At 32.8% G+C, this 20,984-nt stretch overlaps 4 protein-coding genes across 4 annotated transcripts; 3 read left to right on the top strand and 1 right to left on the bottom strand.

Annotated features, from left to right (window-relative positions):
* The first annotated feature begins 809 nt into the window (after positions 1-809).
* On the top strand, positions 810-6,514 carry LOC126550791 (mucin-5AC-like). The gene is made up of 6 exons (XM_050202964.1): positions 810-924; positions 1,517-2,115; positions 2,167-2,268; positions 2,412-3,687; positions 3,729-4,863; positions 4,898-6,514. Exons 1-6 carry the CDS (start codon positions 868-870, stop codon positions 6,100-6,102), a joined length of 4,374 nt encoding a protein of 1,457 aa, XP_050058921.1. The 5' UTR covers positions 810-867; the 3' UTR covers positions 6,103-6,514.
* Positions 6,515-8,752: 2,238 nt separating this feature from the next.
* On the top strand, positions 8,753-11,356 carry LOC126550792 (uncharacterized). Its single transcript, XM_050202965.1, has 3 exons — positions 8,753-9,553; positions 10,918-10,927; positions 11,037-11,356. The coding sequence occupies exons 1-3, from the start codon at positions 8,753-8,755 to the stop codon at positions 11,354-11,356; spliced, it is 1,131 nt and encodes a 376-aa protein (XP_050058922.1).
* LOC114128971 (uncharacterized protein K02A2.6-like) lies at positions 11,250-14,975 on the bottom strand. Its single transcript, XM_027993588.2, has one exon. It carries the CDS (start codon positions 14,936-14,938, stop codon positions 11,735-11,737), a length of 3,204 nt encoding a protein of 1,067 aa, XP_027849389.2. The 5' UTR covers positions 14,939-14,975; the 3' UTR covers positions 11,250-11,734.
* A 1,090-nt stretch (positions 14,976-16,065) lies between these two features.
* On the top strand, positions 16,066-17,051 carry LOC126550793 (uncharacterized). Its single transcript, XM_050202966.1, has 4 exons — positions 16,066-16,209; positions 16,294-16,440; positions 16,592-16,768; positions 16,833-17,051. The coding sequence occupies exons 1-4, from the start codon at positions 16,066-16,068 to the stop codon at positions 17,031-17,033; spliced, it is 669 nt and encodes a 222-aa protein (XP_050058923.1). The 3' UTR covers positions 17,034-17,051.
* The last annotated feature ends 3,933 nt before the right edge of the window (positions 17,052-20,984 follow it).

The following is a 20,984-nucleotide window of genomic DNA, read 5'->3' on the forward strand; positions in this document are numbered from 1 at the left end:
TAATTTTTATATATACAGCTAAGATTGTTTATTATTTTGAAGTTGGGGTGATGCAGTATTTGATTCCAGAGGTAAAAATGACATGAATCAAAAAAGGTTGAGAACTACTGATCTAACCTATAATACAAACAATCATATAATGTATTATGCATATTATAGGTACTAGTACGAATTTCAAATATTTGTAGGTTATATCATTTAATCTAAATTTCATAAAATATGTTTATTATATACCATCCGACATGCTACAAGTTGTTTTGCTATGAAATGCTATAAGTATTGAATTATATTCAAACAATTTATAAAAAAACCTTATAGTTTCACTTTTCAGTAGAAATCAAACGAATGTTTTATGAAGATAATTTTCATAGTGTATTATAAAAACGTAGGTATTTAAAATAATTTATGAATAATGAATATTAGTCAATTGGGTAAATAATTATAATTATGATATTTTCAAAATATTCAGTTCAATGAAATATTTTTTTAGTTAATTTGTAATATAGTTATGTAACACGATAGAGATACAATAAATCTGTATATATCTTATGTTATTTATTTGAACATATGTTTTAATGACATAAATTACGATTCATTTAAACAAACAAAGAATACCGTAATTATTTTAAATTGTTTAATTTCACGAAGTTAACATTTTAATAAGTATAAAAATTACAATTAAAATGTACACAATTTATTGTGTATTTAATTTTTTTTTGTTTTACATTATATAATTAATTGAACAAAATAACAATAGAAATAAAAATAAATTAATAAATAATGATTTGAGTGTATCAGTTGTTAAAACATTTTATATGTGCAAAATATATTGTATTGAAGTACTGTGAAATTGAATTTTATTTTAGAATGATATTAATTTCATATAAATATATAGTTAATATACTAGCATTTGTTGTTGCAGTAGTAAGTTAAACAATTTTGATTATAATATGCAATATACATATTAGTTATAATTTTATAAATATACGAATTGTATGAAGAACTATTGCAATTAGTACTAAAAAAATATAAGATAATATTAATTTAATTTTTATATCAGCATTATTTTAGTTCAAGAATTAAATGATAACAATTTAATGGGTAGAAAAAAAACATATTTCATTGTAAATATACATTTGGATTTTTAAAGTATCTTAAATAAAGTAGATAAAACTTAAAATTTTGCAAATCGTTATTATAGAAATCCAAAAACAAATAGAAAAATACATACTATCCCTAATTAAATAGATTATTAATTTTATATAATTATCAAACAATCACACCAAACTCTTAGAAATTAAATACTTAATAACTAAGAATATATCTTATACTTCTGAAGTAGTAAATGAAAGAAATATGAACATAAAAAAGGTTATCCATAATAATATCGTAAAATTAATCAGGTATTAAAATATGTAATATTCACCTAAAATACAACGGTATAATAATATATAATTGAATATTGAAAAATCATTCATACTAATAACCTAACCAACAATTTTAATATTGATTACAGAAAACAGATATACAAAAAATTCCGAATAATAATGAATTTTTTTCGTCACATTCAAATGAACAAGTTACACAATATAAATACGAAAGTACCGTTCAATCAGTAGTGACTGAAAATAATCAAGATAATTCTATAACTAAAAATATAAATACTGAATTCATGCAACAAATCCATTCAAGCAATGAATTAAATCTAAATGATACTACTAATGATCCTAATGGAGTTCTAAAGTTAGCTGATAATGGTATTGTGAATAAATATCAATCATCAAGTTTTTTCAATGTTATGCAATATACAGTAGACCAAGACTCCAATGATTCTAATGAGACTGCACCGACAGAAACTAGCGACTATGAGAAAGATTTAATAATGCAACAATTAATTTCATCAATGAGCTTACAAGCAACTGATAAATCTACAGACATGCTTGATAAGTCACCTGGAAATCAACCTCCTACGTCTAATGGAAACACAATAGATGATACATCTAATAATGGAGGTCCTGGAACAAATGCCCCACCAGCTACGAATGCACCACCGGATACGAATGCATCTCCAGCATCTTTGACAAATACTCCTTCCGGAGTGGCTACTCCTGATATGTAAATACACCGAGTTCGAAAAAACACTTGCTCCAACAGTAACAAATGGAGGTACTCCAATACTACAACTTCGTCCTCGGGAACAAACGGCTCACCGTCTGGTTCTCAAACTAACCTCAAAGGAGATTTGACCACAGTTCCAAGCGACAATAGAAAAAACTAATGGAGTACTTTTTCATCCTTATACGACTTCGACTTACCCCACAGATATCCCTAGTTATTTCGACCAAGGTCTTCCTAATTATAATCCTGAATCAATGAGTCCCAACACTGGCAATGGCGTTCCAAATAATTAGTCCATATGGAGCGATTCCGACTGTAGCAACGTCGATCTCTAATTCATATGGTTCTCCATCTTCTCCTTCCAGAGATTCAACAGACAACACGGATGGAGGAGATTATGATTATAATGGAAGTATTAAGTCTGGAGATAATAGTGTTTTGAGTAAGTACCGATCGTCCAGTTCTTTCAAACATATGCAATATACTGCAGACCAATACTCCAATGATTCTAATGAACCTGCACCGACAGAAACTAGCGACTATGAGAAAGATTTAATAATGCAACAATTAATTTCATCAATGAGCTTACAAGCAACTGATAAATCTACAGACATGCTTGATAAGTCACCTGGAAATCAACCTCCTACGTCTAATGGAAACACAATAGATGATACATCTAATAATGGAGGTTCTGGAACAAATGCCCCACCAGCTACGAATGCACCACCGGATACGAATGCATCTCCAGCATCTTTGACAAATACTCCTTCCGGAGTGGCTACTCCTGATATGTTAAATACACCGAGTTCGAAAACACTTGCTCCAAACAGTAATCCAAATGGAGGTACTCCAAGTACTACAACTTCGTCCTCGGGAACAAACGGCTCACCGTCTGGTTCTCAAACTAACCTCAAAGGAGATTTGACCACAGTTCCAAGCGACAATAGAAAAACTAATGGAGTACTTTTTCATCCTTATACGACTTCGACTTACCCCACAGATATCCCTAGTTATTTCGACCAAGGTCTTCCTAATTATAATCCTGAATCAATGAGTCCCAACACTGGCAATGGCGTTCCAAATAATAGTCCATATGGAGCGATTCCGACTGTAGCAACGTCGATCTCTAATTCATATGGTTCTCCATCTTCTCCTTCCAGAGATTCAACAGACAACACGGATGGAGGAGATTATGATTATAATGGAAGTATTAAGTCTGGAGATAATAGTGTTTTGAGTAAGTACCGATCGTCCAGTTCTTTCAAACATATGCAATATACTGCAGACCAATACTCCAATGATTCTAATGAACCTGCACTGACAGAAACTAGCGACTATGAGAAAGATTTAATAATGCAACAATTAATTTCATCAATGAGCTTACAAGCAACTGATAAATCTACAGACATGCTTGATAAGTCACCTGGAAATCAACCTCCTACGTCTAATGGAAACACAATAGATGATACATCTAATAATGGAGGTTCTGGAACAAATGCCCCACCAGCTACGAATGCACCACCGGATACGATGAATGCATCTCCAGCCTTTGACAAATACTCCTTCCGAGTGCTACTCCTGATATGTTAAATACACCGAGTCGAAAAACACTTGCTCCAAACAGTAATCCAAATGGAGGTACTCCAAGTACTACAACTTCGTCCTCGGGAACAAACGGCTCACCGTCTGGTTCTCAAACTAACCTCAAAGGAGATTTGACCACAGTTCCAAGCGACAATAGAAAAACTAATGGAGTACTTTTTCATCCTTATACGACTTCGACTTACCCCACAGATATCCCTAGTTATTTCGACCAAGGTCTTCCTAATTATAATCCTGAATCAATGAGTCCCAACACTGGCAATGGCGTTCCAAATAATAGTCCATATGGAGCGATTCCGACTGTAGCAACGTCGATCTCTAATTCATATGGTTCTCCATCTTCTCCTTCCAGAGATTCAACAGACAACACGGATGGAGGAGATTATGATTATAATGGAAGTATTAAGTCTGGAGATAATAGTGTTTTGAGTAAGTACCGATCGTCCAGTTCTTTCAAACATATGCAATATACTGCAGACCAATACTCCAATGATTCTAATGAACCTGCACTGACAGAAACTAGCGACTATGAGAAAGATTTAATAATGCAACAATTAATTTCATCAATGAGCTTACAAGCAACTGATAAATCTACAGACATGCTTGATAAGTCACCTGGAAATCAACCTCCTACGTCTAATGGAAACACAATAGATGATACATCTAATAATGGAGGTTCTGGAACAAATGCCCCACCAGCTACGAATGCACCACCGGATACGAATGCATCTCCAGCATCTTTGACAAATACTCCTTCCGGAGTGGCTACTCCTGATATGTTAAATACACCGAGTTCGAAAACACTTGCTCCAAACAGTAATCCAAATGGAGGTACTCCAAGTACTACAACTTCGTCCTCGGGAACAAACGGCTCACCGTCTGGTTCTCAAACTAACCTCAAAGGAGATTTGACCACAGTTCCAAGCGACAATAGAAAAACTAATGGAGTACTTTTTCATCCTTATACGACTTCGACTTACCCCACAGATATCCCTAGTTATTTCGACCAAGGTCTTCCTAATTATAATCCTGAATCAATGAGTCCCAACACTGGCAATGGCGTTCCAAATAATAGTCCATATGGAGCGATTCCGACTGTAGCAACGTCGATCTCTAATTCATATGGTTCTCCATCTTCTCCTTCAGAGATTCAACAGACAACACGGAGGATGAGGAGATTATGATTATAATGGAAGTATTAAGTCTGGAGATAATAGTGTTTTGAGTAAGTACCGATCGTCCAGTTCTTTCAAACATATGCAATATACTGCAGACCAATACTCCAATGATTCTAATGAACCTGCACCGACAGAAACTAGCGACTATGAGAAAGATTTAATAATGCAACAATTAATTTCATCAATGAGCTTACAAGCAACTGATAAATCTACAGACATGCTTGATAAGTCACCTGGAAATCAACCTCCTACGTCTAATGGAAACACAATAGATGATACATCTAATAATGGAGGTCCTGGAACAAATGCCCCACCAGCTACGAATGCACCACCGGATACGAATGCATCTCTAGCAGCATCTTTGACAAATACTCCTTCCGGAGTGGCTACTCCTGATATGTTAAATACACCGAGTTCGAAAACACTTGCTCCAAACAGTAATCCAAATGGAGGTACTCCAAGTACTACAACTTCGTCCTCGGGAACAAACGGCTCACCGTCTGGTTCTCAAACTAACCTCAAAGGAGATTTGACCACAGTTCCAAGCGACAATAGAAAAACTAATGGAGTACTTTTTCATCCTTATACGACTTCGACTTACCCCACAGATATCCCTAGTTATTTCGACCAAGGTCTTCCTAATTATAATCCTGAATCAATGAGTCCCAACACTGGCAATGGCGTTCCAAATAATAGTCCATATGGAGCGATTCCGACTGTAGCAACGTCGATCTCTAATTCATATGGTTCTCCAACTGGGGATGAATACGCTTTTAAGAGATATGACGATTTTTATGGTGTATCACAGACTGGATATGAAACTCTCACTGATCAAATTCCAGATAATTATAATTTTGGTTTTGAATATCAGAATGATGATCAAATAAATATGGATGATAGATTTGTTCCAGTCAATTATGATACAATAAAATATAATGACGGAGTTAATACTCCTTTTTTAAACGAAGATGAATTTTATAATAATTTTTATTATGGAAAGAGTTCTGTTAATGTTAATAATATGCAGATTTCCAACGGTGATTATGATCTCTCCAATTATGGTAGTAATGTTGATGATTATTATGTTAACAATAAGTATGATAATGGAAATCAGCCTGAATATTCATATGATACATATGAATCTAATGTAAATGCTATGTATGAAAATAGCCAGATGCAGGTTAATTATAAGCTACAGATATAAAATACTATAGTCGGGAGAATGAAAAGAGACCGCTGGTAAATAAGATAGGAACGGTTATTTTCTTGAAAAACAGGGGCTCTCAAACTGAGTTGTATATACCATGATATAAGTTTATTATATCATGATAGTATTAAATTATTATAATAACATTGGGAATCCTTAATTAACACAGGTTATTAACACAGTAGGTTATCCTAACCTACTTACTATTACTAATTTTTTTTTTTTTTTGTGTGACTGATAAGATGTTAAATTTAAGTTTATAAAAAGGTGTATAATTGCATTTAAAGATAGTTTAAAAAAATGTATTTAGCTTTAGAAGTATAATTCATTCAAATCATTTTGTTAAAGTTATGGGTCAATATAGAATCTAAATAAACCAGTGAACCGAAATGTACGGTTTTAACATCAATTTTTTTTTTTTTTTTTTTAAATATGTTCTATAAGAATTCATTAAAAAAATATAGTTGTTACCATTTGAAAAAAAAAGTTGATTTTGATGTTGGTACAACTGCTTGCTTAAAATGTTTAAAATTCTTATCAATAAATTGGCCGTTAAAAATCATAGATAATAAAGATATGGATAGGACCTTAGATCATATACTATGGATGGAGCCATTTCCCGATATATTGAAGCACATATAACGACAAGTCTCTGACATAGATGTATGATGTGCGCATGCGCGAAGCAAACCGTCGCATATTTAGTTGCTGACCGCTGATTGATATTTAAAACATCGCGCGTGTTTCAAAATAAATATGCGACGGGTTTCTTCGAGCATGCGTATATCAAGCATCAATGTCAGAGACTTGTCGCTTATATGTGCTTCAAATTGAGTACACAGTCGAGATGGGCATGGCTCCATCCATAGTATATGATCTAAGGATAGGACATATCGGTCTTATCAACGGTATTTAAGGGGTCCAGTTGAGGCCAAACAAGTATACCTATATAGAGTATCAATTATCATTATAAAAACGCCTCAATTGCCTTCCCCTCCAGGCACGCGGCCTTAAATATATTTAACATAGGCGTGGCCTATCCATATCTTTATTATCTATGTTAAAAATAAAGAAACAAGTCTTTTTTCTTTTTTTGAAAATTCCATGTCATCGATCAATATAATCGTTAAAAGTCCTGCGTATAACAACATAAGATAAATGCTGTATAGAGTTATAGAGTTAGTTAATAGTTTGTTTCACGATGTAGAGAAGAGAAGGTGATAACACTCCGTGAAAAAAGTGGCTTATTTTCCGACGGCACTATTTTAGTTAATACAAATACCGCCAGGCACCGCCACAGTACTCGAAGGCCGGTTACGTTAATTATTTCCTATTAAGGTGCATTGACAATGAACTTTATAATATAGTATTATTCTTCAAATTTCAAATTTCATAATTCATATAAAATATGATTATATCATACTAGCAAGTTGAAATAAAAAAAAATATTATATATAGGCACGAATTCAATAAAATAAATATTTAGAGATAGATTTCCAGATTTCCAGTCATAACAAACATTAATTATTTGCTATTTTGGTGCATTGTAAATGTACTTTATAATATAGTATTATTGTTTGAATTTCATAATTCATATGAAATATGATTATATCACACTACCAAGTTGAAATAAAAAAAATATTATATATAGGCACGAATTCAATAAAATAAATACATAGAGGACAGAGGTAGACTTCCAGTCATAACAAACAGTATTTAAAATAGAAACCCCTTCCAAATATTGTTCCAAATCTATTAGAATTATTGCAAGAACCCTGATTGTCCATCTAAACATCATTAGTTATTTACTTCTGACGGAATCAATACTTTACTATTTTTTTAAAAGTTAAATAAAATTGAATAAATTTAAAATGCCAAACAAATGTTTTGTGCCTGGCTGTAAGTCGGGATATGCTAGCGAAGGAAAAAAAGTTACATTATTTCGAGCACCAAAGGTATAAGACTACAATACACTAAACAAAATTTATGAACATTTTAAAATTTAAAGTAGATAATTACTAAATAGTTCCACAATAATATATTATTATAATATGGTACTAATAATTTTGTTTAAACTATGATAAATTATTTGTACATGCAATACCTAATTTTAAGTTATTTTCAAGATATTGATACCTATTAATGCTTTAAATATTATAATTTAAAATAAAAATTATTAATAATATTATATTATATTATTAATTATAGTTACTATAAATAATAAATAACTATTATTATTTATTATGTTAATTCAATTTTAAACTTTTGTAAAAATATATAATATTATTTATATTTGCATAGTTTGTAAAAAATACTACCCAAATCAGGATATAATTTATAAGTCATAACACTCATTACTACATGGATAATAAACATTTACTTACAAATGTTTTATACACATAAACATTGTACACAATTGAGACAAATGAAACATTTACAATTTCAATTAAAAACAAAATAAATATATTATAATTTATAAGTAAAGCTAAAAAATTACATTAAAAACTAGGTATTTGACATTTTGTTGTATGAACTATTATAGGACATTGAACTGTTAAATATTTGGGAAAGAAAGATTCCACGCAGAGACAAAAATATTTGTAGTAAGGATTTTGTTTGTATACTTCATTTTCAATTAAATGATATTATGACACATTTTGAAATTGAAATGCCAGGAGGATTTGTGCATAAAACTACTGAGCGAAAATATCCAATTTTAAGACCCAGATCTGTACCATCAATTTTTCCTAACCTCCCTAAATATTTAACTTCGTCAAAACAAAAAAGATCAGCACCAAAACCACGTGTCTCAATTCCAACTAAAATTAAAAAAACTGTATCAGTTAATCAACATGACGAAGCTATAACACAAAATCCTGAATTACAAACAATGGGCCTTACAGAAATAAACAAAACTGAAACATCTTTGTCAACAGAAATTATGCTAGAACATAATTATGCTAGTTTACAAGATGAGTTTACAATCGAAAATTTACATAATATTGCTAACAAAATTATGTTACCAGGAAATATGTGGGGAATACATCAAATTCCAGGAAAATGTACAGTATTTACCCACATAAATGACAATTTTGAAAATGATAAAATTGTTTATTTTTCTACAACTTGTTTACCAAATGTATTATTGCTTCAAAAATCCATGTATTTTCCTATAGTGAAGAGTTATGAAGGACTCCAAAATCTGTTGAATGATATCCATAATCTGGTAATTTGTATTGGTAGTAATGATGGTGGAAAAAGGTCTTCAGAATGCTTGGGTAGCTTACCTTCAAATAATATAAACACAAAAATTAAAAGATGTCCTAAGTGTAGTGAAGTAAGGCGAAAAATGCAAAAAACCAAACATACTAATATTCAACTACGAAAAAAATCTAAATCTTATAGACATAATGCAAGAACAAAACAAAATAAACGTCTCAAAATCAAGGTAAGTTTTAAGTTAAAACTAATAGAGCTTATATGGCTACCTATATGATAATATTGTAAACCATTAATATTACAATTACTTATGTAATGATACTTGACAACAATAAAATAATGAACAAAATGTTATGTATTATAGGTAATTTCCTTACAACAAAAAATGCATAATATAAAAAATGAATATAATAGAATTAAACAAGCTAAAGTAGATGAGTATATTACTTCATTACCATCTAAGCAAAGAGAAGTCGTAAAAGCTTGTTTAGATGTTGCTAAATGTAAATCTTCAAATGGTAGAAGATATACAACATGTTGGGCTTATGAATTTTTGCTGATGCGTATAAAATCTCCCAAACTTTATCGCAAAATGCGAAAGGATAATGTAATGCCTTTGCCATCATGCATGACCCTTACAAGGTATATAAAAAAATTAAATCCAGCCTATGGATTTTCTCAGGCAACCTTTGAAATTATCAGGGGCGGCTCGTCAGGGGAGACTTTGAGACTGAGTCTCCCCCTTAAAAAAACTCAGTTACTTGTAAATAATAATTAATTAAAATAATAATGCATAAAAATATTTTTATTCGAATTGAAAATATAATATTATATAATTTACATCGTTTTCTTTGTTTATTATTATAAATTGAAAGCAACCAAGTCTAAATCCTTTAAATAGTTATTTTAATAGAAATGCTATTTTAGTTTTATCGATGACGGTGACGGTCGCCGTTACAGTGAAACTGCCGCCCGACAGTTTCAATCATAACATGTAAAATGGTACGGCCGGTTTGATGGAGGGCCGGAGGGGGCAGGGAGAATAAGCTGCGTATTATAGACTCTATTGAGACTGGGTTCACGACAATAATTGCCGTACCGCGCGCCGTTCTTAGTCGCTGTCATAATTTAATGCATTTTTATGATTTAATAACTATAACACGTTTACTACAGGGTTTTATACTATCTTCTATTTGATATTTGTTATATTTCTAATTATTTTAAAAATGCAAAAGACAATATAATAGACGTATTATTAACTAGTGGTTTTAATACTTTAACTTACGAACAAAAAAATCAAATTAAACTTAAAAATATTAACTAAATATGTAATACTATAATATTATTAGATTTTCAATAACAGGGATTTTCTTGTTCGTTGTTGTACGTAGTTTATGTTAAATAATTTTAAGTCTCCCCAGAATATTAACTCACGAGCCGCTACTGGAAATTATAGGTATGAAATCAAAAAATATGAATGCTGCTGAGAGACATGGTAAAGTATTTTTCTAACTGTCTTAGGGCCGTTCTTACAATGTCCGGTTAATGTCTGATAATGCTAACCGGCAGAATTTCTTATGTGTTAACCAATAGAATTCTACTGGTTAGTCTTAACCGACACTTCACCAGACATTGTAAGAACAACCCTTAATTCATATGAAATACAATATAATACTTACATATTTTGATATTACTGTTAATTTTATATAAAGGTTGTTTACTCCTCGATGAAATGAAAATATCAGAAGCTTTATCATTTCAAAGGTCTAATTTGAAAATTGAGGGTTTTGTAAACTTAGGAGACTATACTTCTGAAAATGATCGAAATAAGTTAGGTGACCATGCTTTAGTATTGTTATTTCAACCATTTTGTGGGAAATGGTTTCAAACTTTGGGAGCTTTTCTTGGATCTGGAGCAGTTTCTGGAAAAATATTAGAAAAACTTATTTTGGAAGCAGTGATTTTATTAGAAAATCAAAATATACATGTTGATGTGGTGACAACTTGTTGTATTCTAGTATTCTACTATTAGTAATAAACAACACAAATTGGTACGGTGTTAAAGACGTATATTGTATTTCATTGTGAAACCGTAACGTCGACTGGCGTGTGCGTGCCGATCGGCGTCGTACGCGGCGGACAGTCCCCACCGCGTATATTATTATATAATATATTATAGTTATTCTATTGCAGACGGTGTTGTATCGATATACGATATACAACACCTCTCCCCTAAGACTAAATCATTTGATTCACTTTTGAGTTTATGTAACCGTGCTTATTTTACTTACTGACTAAACCTTACGTCTAGTTTTACATTTTTTTTTTTTTTATCACACCTTTTACATGCTAAATTATCTATATTATAATGAAAACAAATATACATATATATAAACATGTAGTGTCGGTCTTATTTCCTGAAATCTATTGTCGTGTAGCGGTCGGGCGATCTTTTCATTCTCGTCGGGCGCGAATGTCCGGTTGAGATTGTCTCGGTTTCCCTGTCTGACCCGTCTGTATCCCTCCCGGTCCCCTCTGGAACTAGTCCCCCCCTTGGGTTGGATGGGTTTTCGCTACATTCGACTTCCGACACTTCTGAGTCCCTATTTGGTATTTTAATGGTCTGGTCTATGTGTCGCTTCCATGTGCCCGCCTCAGTGTCCACCTCAAACGCTTGTTTTCCCACATTTTTCGTAACGGTCCCTATCGACCACTTATTTTCATTCGTCCGATAATCACGCACGGCCACGGTGTCTCCCTGTTGGATTTCGTGCTGTCGTTTACCGTGACGTTTGATTTGGGAATCCTGGTGATCGCTAACCACGTCTTTTGTGTTGGGAATCAGTATATCGAACTGTGTTCGGGTGCTATGTCCTAGTAATAATTTTGCAGGGGTCTGGCGCGTTGCCGAGTGCGGTGTGTTTCGATAAAATAACAGGAACTTCTGTAATAGTGTCGCGCTGGTGGTTTGGTTTTTCTTAAAAAAATTTTTTATTATTTTAACCCCTGATTCGGCTGCCCCGTTTGTTTCCGGGTGAAACGGAGCTCCCACCAAGTGTTTTATGTTCCCGTTGACGCAGAACGTACCGAATTCCGTACCTGTGAAACACTTGGCTCCATCGGTGGTAATGGATTTGGGGACACCGAAACGAGCAAAAAGTTCTTGCATTTTTCCGATTACCACTGAAGCCGTACTCGTGCTTACCTCGAACACTTCGAGCCATTTTGAAGTCGCGTCGACTACTATTAAAAAATTTTTATTTTTGTAAGGCCCTAAGAAGTCTACGTGTATGCGCGTCCACGCTTGTTCCGGCCACTTCCATGGCGTTAGCACCGCTTTTGGTGGTGCGGGTCTAACCTGTATACAATTTTCGCATTTGCGCGCCTTGTTTTCAATATCATTATCGATCCCCGGCCACCAAAAATATGAACGCGCGATAGCCTTCATGCAGCTCATTCCCGCGTGCGTGGAGTGCAATTCTGTCAACAGGGCCTCCCTGAACTTACTTGGCATAATCACCCTGTACCCCCACATCAAGCAGTCCTGTTCGGTTGAAATTTCGTGGCGCCGCGTGTAATATGACTTAAGCGATTCATTTTTATCCGCGCCTGTTGGCCAATCGCCTGTGTTGATAGCCTTAATTACCTGCGATAAGATTTTATCGGTACGTGTTTGTGTTTTTATTTTGACCCAATTAACGTTGAACGGACAGTTGTCGTATATAAAGTTTAGACACTGCGGCGCCGTAGACACTCTGTCTTCTGTGCCAATTCTTATGCGCGATAAGAAATCCGCTGCGTTCTTCCCTGATTTAACAAACGAAATGTCAAAGTCGAATGCTGTTAGTACGTACGCCCACCTCTGTAGTCTATTAGCCGCGTATATTGGTATACCTTTCTTTTCCCCGAAAATGTGGTAGAGTGGTTTATGGTCAGTGATTAAAGTAAATTTTCGTGCGTACAAGTAGTCGTAGAATTTTTGAACGCCGTATATTATCGCTAACCCCTCTTTTTCAATTTGCGGGTATTTGCGTTCCGCTTCTGATAAGACGCGCGATGCATAGGCTACTGGTTTTTCGGCGTTGCCGTATACCTGTGATATAACCGCGCCGATAGCGAATGATGACGCGTCTACCATTAATTTAATTGGTACCGACGGGTCGTAGTGGTCGAGTACTGGTTTGGACGATAATATCGATTTAATGTTATCAAACGCCTCGTCCGCTTCTTTGGACCATGACCATTTCGCCCCCATTTTTAAAAGGTCGTACAACGGTTTAAGTATCTGTGCCGCATTTTTCACGAACTTAGTGTAGTATGTTACCAACCCTAGAAAACTTTTTAATTCTGACCTGTCTTGGGGCGCTGCTGCCTCCTTAATCACGGTTGTGTGTTTGTCTAATGTATGCAAACCCTGTCCGTCTATTTTATGACCTAAATATTCTACTTCCGTCTGCATAAAGGTACACTTACGCTCTCTTACTCTCAGCCCTGCTGAGCCGAGTGCTTTTAGAAGTTGTTCCAAACGTATGTTATGTTCGGGCATCGTCCTACCTGATACTATTATATCGTCAATGAATACTTCGACCCCCTCCACCTTTTTTGTGATACTTTCGATCGCTTTCTGAAATTCGCTCGCCGATGATTTCAGTCCAAACGGAACGCGCGTGTACCTGAATAAACCTTTAATCGTGTTTATTGTCGTTAATGCGCGTGAACTATCGTCTAGTACCAACTGCTGATAGGCATCTTTCAAGTCTATTTTTGAAAAGTATTTCGCTCCCGCTATTCTGGCGTAGAGGTGTTCGATTTTTGGTAGGGGATATTCTGTGCTGACCAATACGGGGTTTACGGTTATTTTAAAATCTCCGCATAACCTGACGCTACCGTCCTCTTTCAAAATTGGAACTACGGGAGTTGCCCACTCGCTGTGGTCGACCGGTATCAGGGCGTTGATGGCCAACAATCGGTCTATTTCAGCCTCGACTTTTGTTCTTAGCGCTAGGGGCACTGGTCGGTGTTTAAAGAATTTTGGTGTGGTCCCCGGCCTCGTTGTAAGGGATATTTTGTACCCCTTAAATGTCCCTAGCTCTTCGCTGAATACGTTAGGATACTTATTTAAAATTGTTTTAACGCTATCCTCTGCACCGGTGAACTTACACTCAAACACGTTTTTAATACCTAGCGTTGCTAGATCGTTCCTACCGAGTATTGGTGGTCCTCCGTTTGGCACTATATATACCCATATTCCGGTTGTTCTATTATTGTACATGACCTTGAGCGCTACCTTACCTATCGGTGTAATTATATTACCAACGTAATCCGATAACTCTACGTCGTTAGTTACGATTACCTTTGGACCTATTATCGCTTTAAACGTCGACTCGGAAATGATACTATGCACCGAACCGGTATCGATTTCGAACGATATTGGCTTACCTCCGATGACTAACTCTACGCTGTACGGAGCTACTTTAAGCTTATCTCGGGAAATGTCGTTAATTGCAAAAAAAGAATCAATTAATTCTACGCTGGTTTCGTGATCGCCTGACCGCTCATTTTCCGACAAAAACTTATTTTGCGACTTGTGCTTAGTACCTTTATTTTTGCACATGGGTGCCAAATGACCCACTACCCCGCATATATTACATGAATAATTTTTGAACCTGCATAGTCCGGTGTCGTGGTTGGAACGGCCGCATACCTGACACTTCTCCTTCCCGTTGGTTTGTCCTCGTCCGCTCGTCCTCTTTGGCGTCGTCTGTGTTGGAGACCCCTCCTGCTTGGTGAAATGGAACGCCCCAGTCGTGTCTTTCGACCACTCTTTGCTTGCGTTGATGTTGGCCTCTCTGGTGATTGCCACTTCCATCAATTTTACTAAGGTGGTTGATGCTGCTGACGCGTCCTCTTCCAGTAACCGGTCTTGGATCTTTCCGTAACCCATTCCAATGACAAATATGTCCCTCACTACTATCTCCAGCTCTGGCCCGAAACCGCATTTTGAAGCAAGGTCGCGTACGCGGGCACCCCACTGGGACACACTTTCGTCGTGGTTCTTACGAGCCAAGTAAAACTGGTGGCGGGCGGCGAAATACGACTTTTTCGGCTCATAGTGTTTTTGCAGTATGTCCGATAACGACTCGAAAGTCTTGTTATCGGGGTCCTCTGGTAAGCACAAACTGAACAGGGTTTTATGCGCTTCCTCTGATATCGAGGTTAGCAAAATTGCCCTCTTCTTACCTTCTTGAGTGATTCCGTTCGCGGCAAAAAAATTTCTTAGCCGGGCGAAATATATTTTTACGTTCGTGTCCTGGTCGAAAATTCCCGGACTGCCGATTACTTGCGAGTAGATAGTTCTTACGGCCGGCGGCTCGTTATTTGGTTGTGTCATGATTAACGGCTAATTGTATATAACAAATATATAGAATGTGCTATATATGTACAAGTGACAAACGGTGAATATAAACGTTGTCGCCAAATCTTCGTCGCCACTTGTTGTATTCTAGTATTCTACTATTAGTAATAAACAACACAAATTGGTACGGTGTTAAAGACGTATATTGTATTTCATTGTGAAACCGTAACGTCGACTGGCGTGTGCGTGCCGATCGGCGTCGTACGCGGCGGACAGTCCCCACCGCGTATATTATTATATAATATATTATAGTTATTCTATTGCAGACGGTGTTGTATCGATATACGATATACAACACAACTGATGGAGCAGCTTGGAACAGAAATATGTGGAAATTATTTGGTATTTCAGATGAAAAATCTAGTTGTACACATCCAGTGAATCCTGAAAGAAAGTTGTGGTTTGAGTCTGACTTTCCACATTTAATTAAGAATTTAAAATCCAGAATAATTAATTCAAAAACTCTTCAGGTAAGCCTAAGATTAATTGCATAGGACTATTATAATAATAAAATTATTAACTAAAAAAAATAATTTACCGACTGAATAATTCAGATTCCAGAAGGTACAGTGGATGTTTTACACTGGAAGGCAGTTGTTGAAGCAGATTCCAAATTCCAAATTAAAGTTTGTAACAAATTAACCATAGACCATGTACAACCAAGACATTTTCAGACAATGAATGTCAAAATGGCTTTTCAGGTACCTATTAATTATAAAATAATTTAATAATGTATAGTTCAAAAATACCTTTAATATGAAAAAAGAAAATGTAATTATTTAAAATATTATGAGTTGTAATTCATATTATAAAATTATATCAAACAAATAATACATCTATTCTTTTTTTTAGTTTTTTAGTGGATCTGTTGCAGCTGCAATGCAGTATTATAAAGATTCAATTCCTGCCTTGATAGATTGTAATGCTACTGTCCTATTTATAAAAAAAATCAATGAAGTTGTAGATGCTATGAATTCACAGCTACCGAAATGTGCCTTAAGACCGGATCCTGCATCTATCCACAATAAAGTGAAATTAAATTTAAAGTAGTTTTCAAAATTTAGATTTTAAAAAACATTTTATAACTGTTTAGGTACTAACTGATTTTTTAATTTACTTGGATGAATGTGAAAAAGTAAAGACCACTTCCAAACAAAAATTAACCACATCTACAGCACTTGGTTTAAAAGTTACAATACGAACTGCTTTAGAACTTATAAAATATCTTTCTGAGAAAGTTGGATATAAGTATTTGATGACTAGACGTATCAACCAAGATGCTCTAGAAATATGAAATAAATCTGAAATATTTTATGAATACAATTTATAATTAATAATTATACCTGAATGATAATTACTTTTTTTTTCTTATTGTAATAGCATTTTTTTGGAACTATAAGAGGTGCATGTGGTTCAGGAACTCATCCAGATTCTTTATTGTTTATTCAAGTGTACAGACTCCTAACCTAACCTAACCTGTACGTCCTCCAAAAGGTAGCAATATTTCAGGAGAAACTCTTTTGAAAGCCATCATTAGTATGCCAGACATTCTAACAGAAAAAAATAATGAAAGGAGGAAAGAAATGGAAAATAAAATAGACAATATACTTGATAATAAAGATAATGGATTTAGTTTAGAAAGTGATCATAATTACACTGCACTGCCCATAAATCCTCATGCACTAACTGTGCTTGCTGAATATGTCGCGAGGAAAATGAGGAAAATCAAACCAGCCAAAACCTGTGATAAATGTTATACTGCTCTATGTGCAACTGAAAATGAAACAAATAATGATGATAGAGAAAAACTTATACATATTAAAAGTTATGGGTATTTATTAGTTCCATCAAAAGAGCTATATGAAATAATTTATCAGGTAACTAAATGACTAGGGACTAAGTACCTATAATTTCATGAAGATATAGATATAGTTTATATATTTTTTTTTAATAAATCATTGTATAATGTAATATAATTTTTAAGGGACTAGTATATTCAAATTATACCAGATATCTTATAAATTAATAAGATTATGTAGGTATAGGTAATAAGTATTTAAATATAACATGTTATTAACCTGCTTCTATTATATTAATATATTACAGATTGAAGATGCTATATGCCAAAAACTTACTGTTGAACATCTACACACCAATTTGCTGTTTAGTATAATGAATCATCTCATGATGGAAGCTAATATAAATGCTTTAGGATGTGAAGAACATGCTCGAGAAATTACTCAAAGCATAATAATATTTTATACTCAATGCCGAATGCACTTTGCGTGCAATGAAGCTAATTCAATGAGACAAAAAAACAAAAAACAAAAAAATGTATCAAAACAATCAAAGTTGTAACTACTTATTTAATATTATATAATAGCTTATTTGTATGTATATTATTTTTTATATTATACCTAGGTACCTACAATATTATTATTTAATACTTACCTTATATTGATAGCTCTTTATAAGGTGAATATTAAATTAGAAGTAAATATAATAAAGTAGGTATATATAAATAGTTTTGAATATCTTACAAAATATTGAAATTATTACCTTTGTAATGATTTGTGTATTGTTAAATGCAATACTGCTATACTTTCCAAAATTCCAACTGTCGACATCTAGGCAGTTAAATAAAATACTTCATATACCTACCAATAAATATAATATGCATATAATAATATTTTAGATATATTGAAATATTTATGAAGAAGTATCAATACAAGGTAAGTATTAAATTAGAAGTAAATAAAATAAAGTAAGTATATTATATAAATAGTTTTGAGTTTCTTGCAAAATATAGAAATTATTACCTTTGTAATGAGTTTTATACTGTTAAATGCAATATTGCTATAATTTGAAATTTCCAACTGTCAACTTATATATAGGCAGTTGAATAAAATGTTTCATATAGGTACCATTATATATGTATAGGCACACACAGGTATTTTTCATCTTAAATAAAATATTTATTTATTTATAAACTACGATTTAATGAAAATAATGCATATTATTGCATAGTGGTTATAATGCTAAATTAATGAAATTTAATATTGAATAACAACCGGCCTTCGGTACTTGTGGTGCCCCCTGTGGATATTATTCAAACTAAAAAATTGCCGTCGAAAAATAAGCCACTTTTTTTCTTTCAATCAAGTCGAGTGTCGAGTGTTATCACCTTCTCTTCTCTACATCGTGGTTTGTTTTTAGTATTTTGTTTACATTCAATTTTTTTAAAAATAATTTTACATAAAAATAGCTATGTGGAAGTATGATACCACCATGTGAAAAGAAAAAAATTATTAGTCCACAACCTTGAGTTTATTATAATATATATATAAAAATTGCTAATAGTAATTCATTTTTAAAACAGTAATCCATAAAGTTGAACTAATTGTAATATGTTATACCTACTACAATACGTTAGCCCGTTATGGTAAAATGTTTCAAGTCACTACGAATAATACTATTTGAATAAATTACCTACAACAGAATGTATGTTATTTTTTATTTAAATATAAATTTTTTTCAAATTTTGAATAAATGTTTCAAACTATTATACTGTAAAGTTAAAAAATATTATGGATTTACGTTAATTTTATTTTTTATTCTAGTAATAACAACTTAAAGAAAAATCTTGATGTTAAGCTTTCAATCTATTTTACGTACATCTAGCATGGAATTTTTATCAACATTTAATGAAAAAAAATGTAGTAGATATTGCGACATTGAAACATTAAAATATTTGAAAACTTATTACAGTCTCGTTTTAGGTTGCTAATGATTGAGCTTATTTCATAAGAATAACTGTCTAATCTAATTTTTACGTAAAATAATTTATGTAACAAAGTGATAGAAATTTGTAAAATGATCATTAAGAAACGAACGATTGTAAGATATTATAACAATTATTGTAATTTTGAGTAATTTTTAAAGTAATTATATTGTTTGTTGTCACTTCTGATTATCATATTAATATTTTAAATAGTCTATTATATTATATTATAATGATTTATATTTAAAAATATTTTATATTAAAACTGTTTAGGGTTATCAATACATACAATTACATGTAAAAAAAATGTTTATTCTGTGCTGAGGTGAAAAAAAATTAAAATTTTTAATTTTAAAAAGGTTACTTTAAAGCACAGATATAAGATATCCATCTTGCTATAGCCGTGTTTTAAGATTGGAAGTTGTAAGCATAAAATACAATTATCGATGATACCTATGGAGACATGGAATTTAAAAAAAAATTGTGCCCAAGAATATTTGATATTACATTATTATTCACTCTATGGCACAGAAATATTTTTGAAGTATATACTTGTAATACGAAATAATCACAATAGTGTTAAGTATGATCTTACAGTTATAACTTATAATAATAAGAGTGAAGGAGTAGAGGATAATCGATAATAAAAAAACCCATGGTTGATGAAGTCAATCTACTGTATACTGTCCTGTTGTAAGTGTAGGCAGTAATTTCATCAAAATTTAAATTTGAAATGTCTATGAAGAAAGTTGTACTAATGTATTTTTGATATATTTAGATAACTTGATGTAAAAATAAGTAATCAGAAACCCCTTTTTAAATTTTTACTGTTTAAATATTAAAAACTACAAAGTAAGTCTTACGAATTTCGTTAAAATTAAAAAAAAAATTGATTATGTAATTAAGTTATTTTGATGTAATTAATTACTGTAAGAAACTAAGAACCATTTATGAATATGTTTGTACTACATTCTTAAGTTCTATAAATTTTGACCAAGAACAATTAAAATTAAAACTAAAATATGCAGTATTTTGAGTATCATACATTTATAAATAATAATAAAAATTTTATGTCTCTACGGTTATAAATTGTGGAGTAACAACAAAAAAAACAAAATTGATTTTGTGTTAAAAACTGGTTTCGTGTAGATACTTTTATTTTGTCGTTATGTTTTTTTTCTTTCAATTATTTTGTAAATTACAAGATAATTTGAGTGGGTACTTTGAAAATATTTTGAATGTTGACATTTTAATGGATGAATAGACGCTACCATTTATTCGGGTATGCTACTACAGAGATTTAACGATGATAATTATCATGGAAATATGTTTAGCAATAATATTATAATTACGGTATAATCGGTGTATGACATCGATGTAGGGGTAAAAATCTTAAATGATTAAAACACGTTTAATATCTAAAGATCATAGCTGGTACAGATATGGTGTGTCAGAACATGTGCT

This window comes from Aphis gossypii, chromosome 3 (assembly GCF_020184175.1).
Source record: "Aphis gossypii isolate Hap1 chromosome 3, ASM2018417v2, whole genome shotgun sequence".
Classification (NCBI taxonomy): Eukaryota; Metazoa; Arthropoda; class Insecta; order Hemiptera; family Aphididae; genus Aphis; species Aphis gossypii.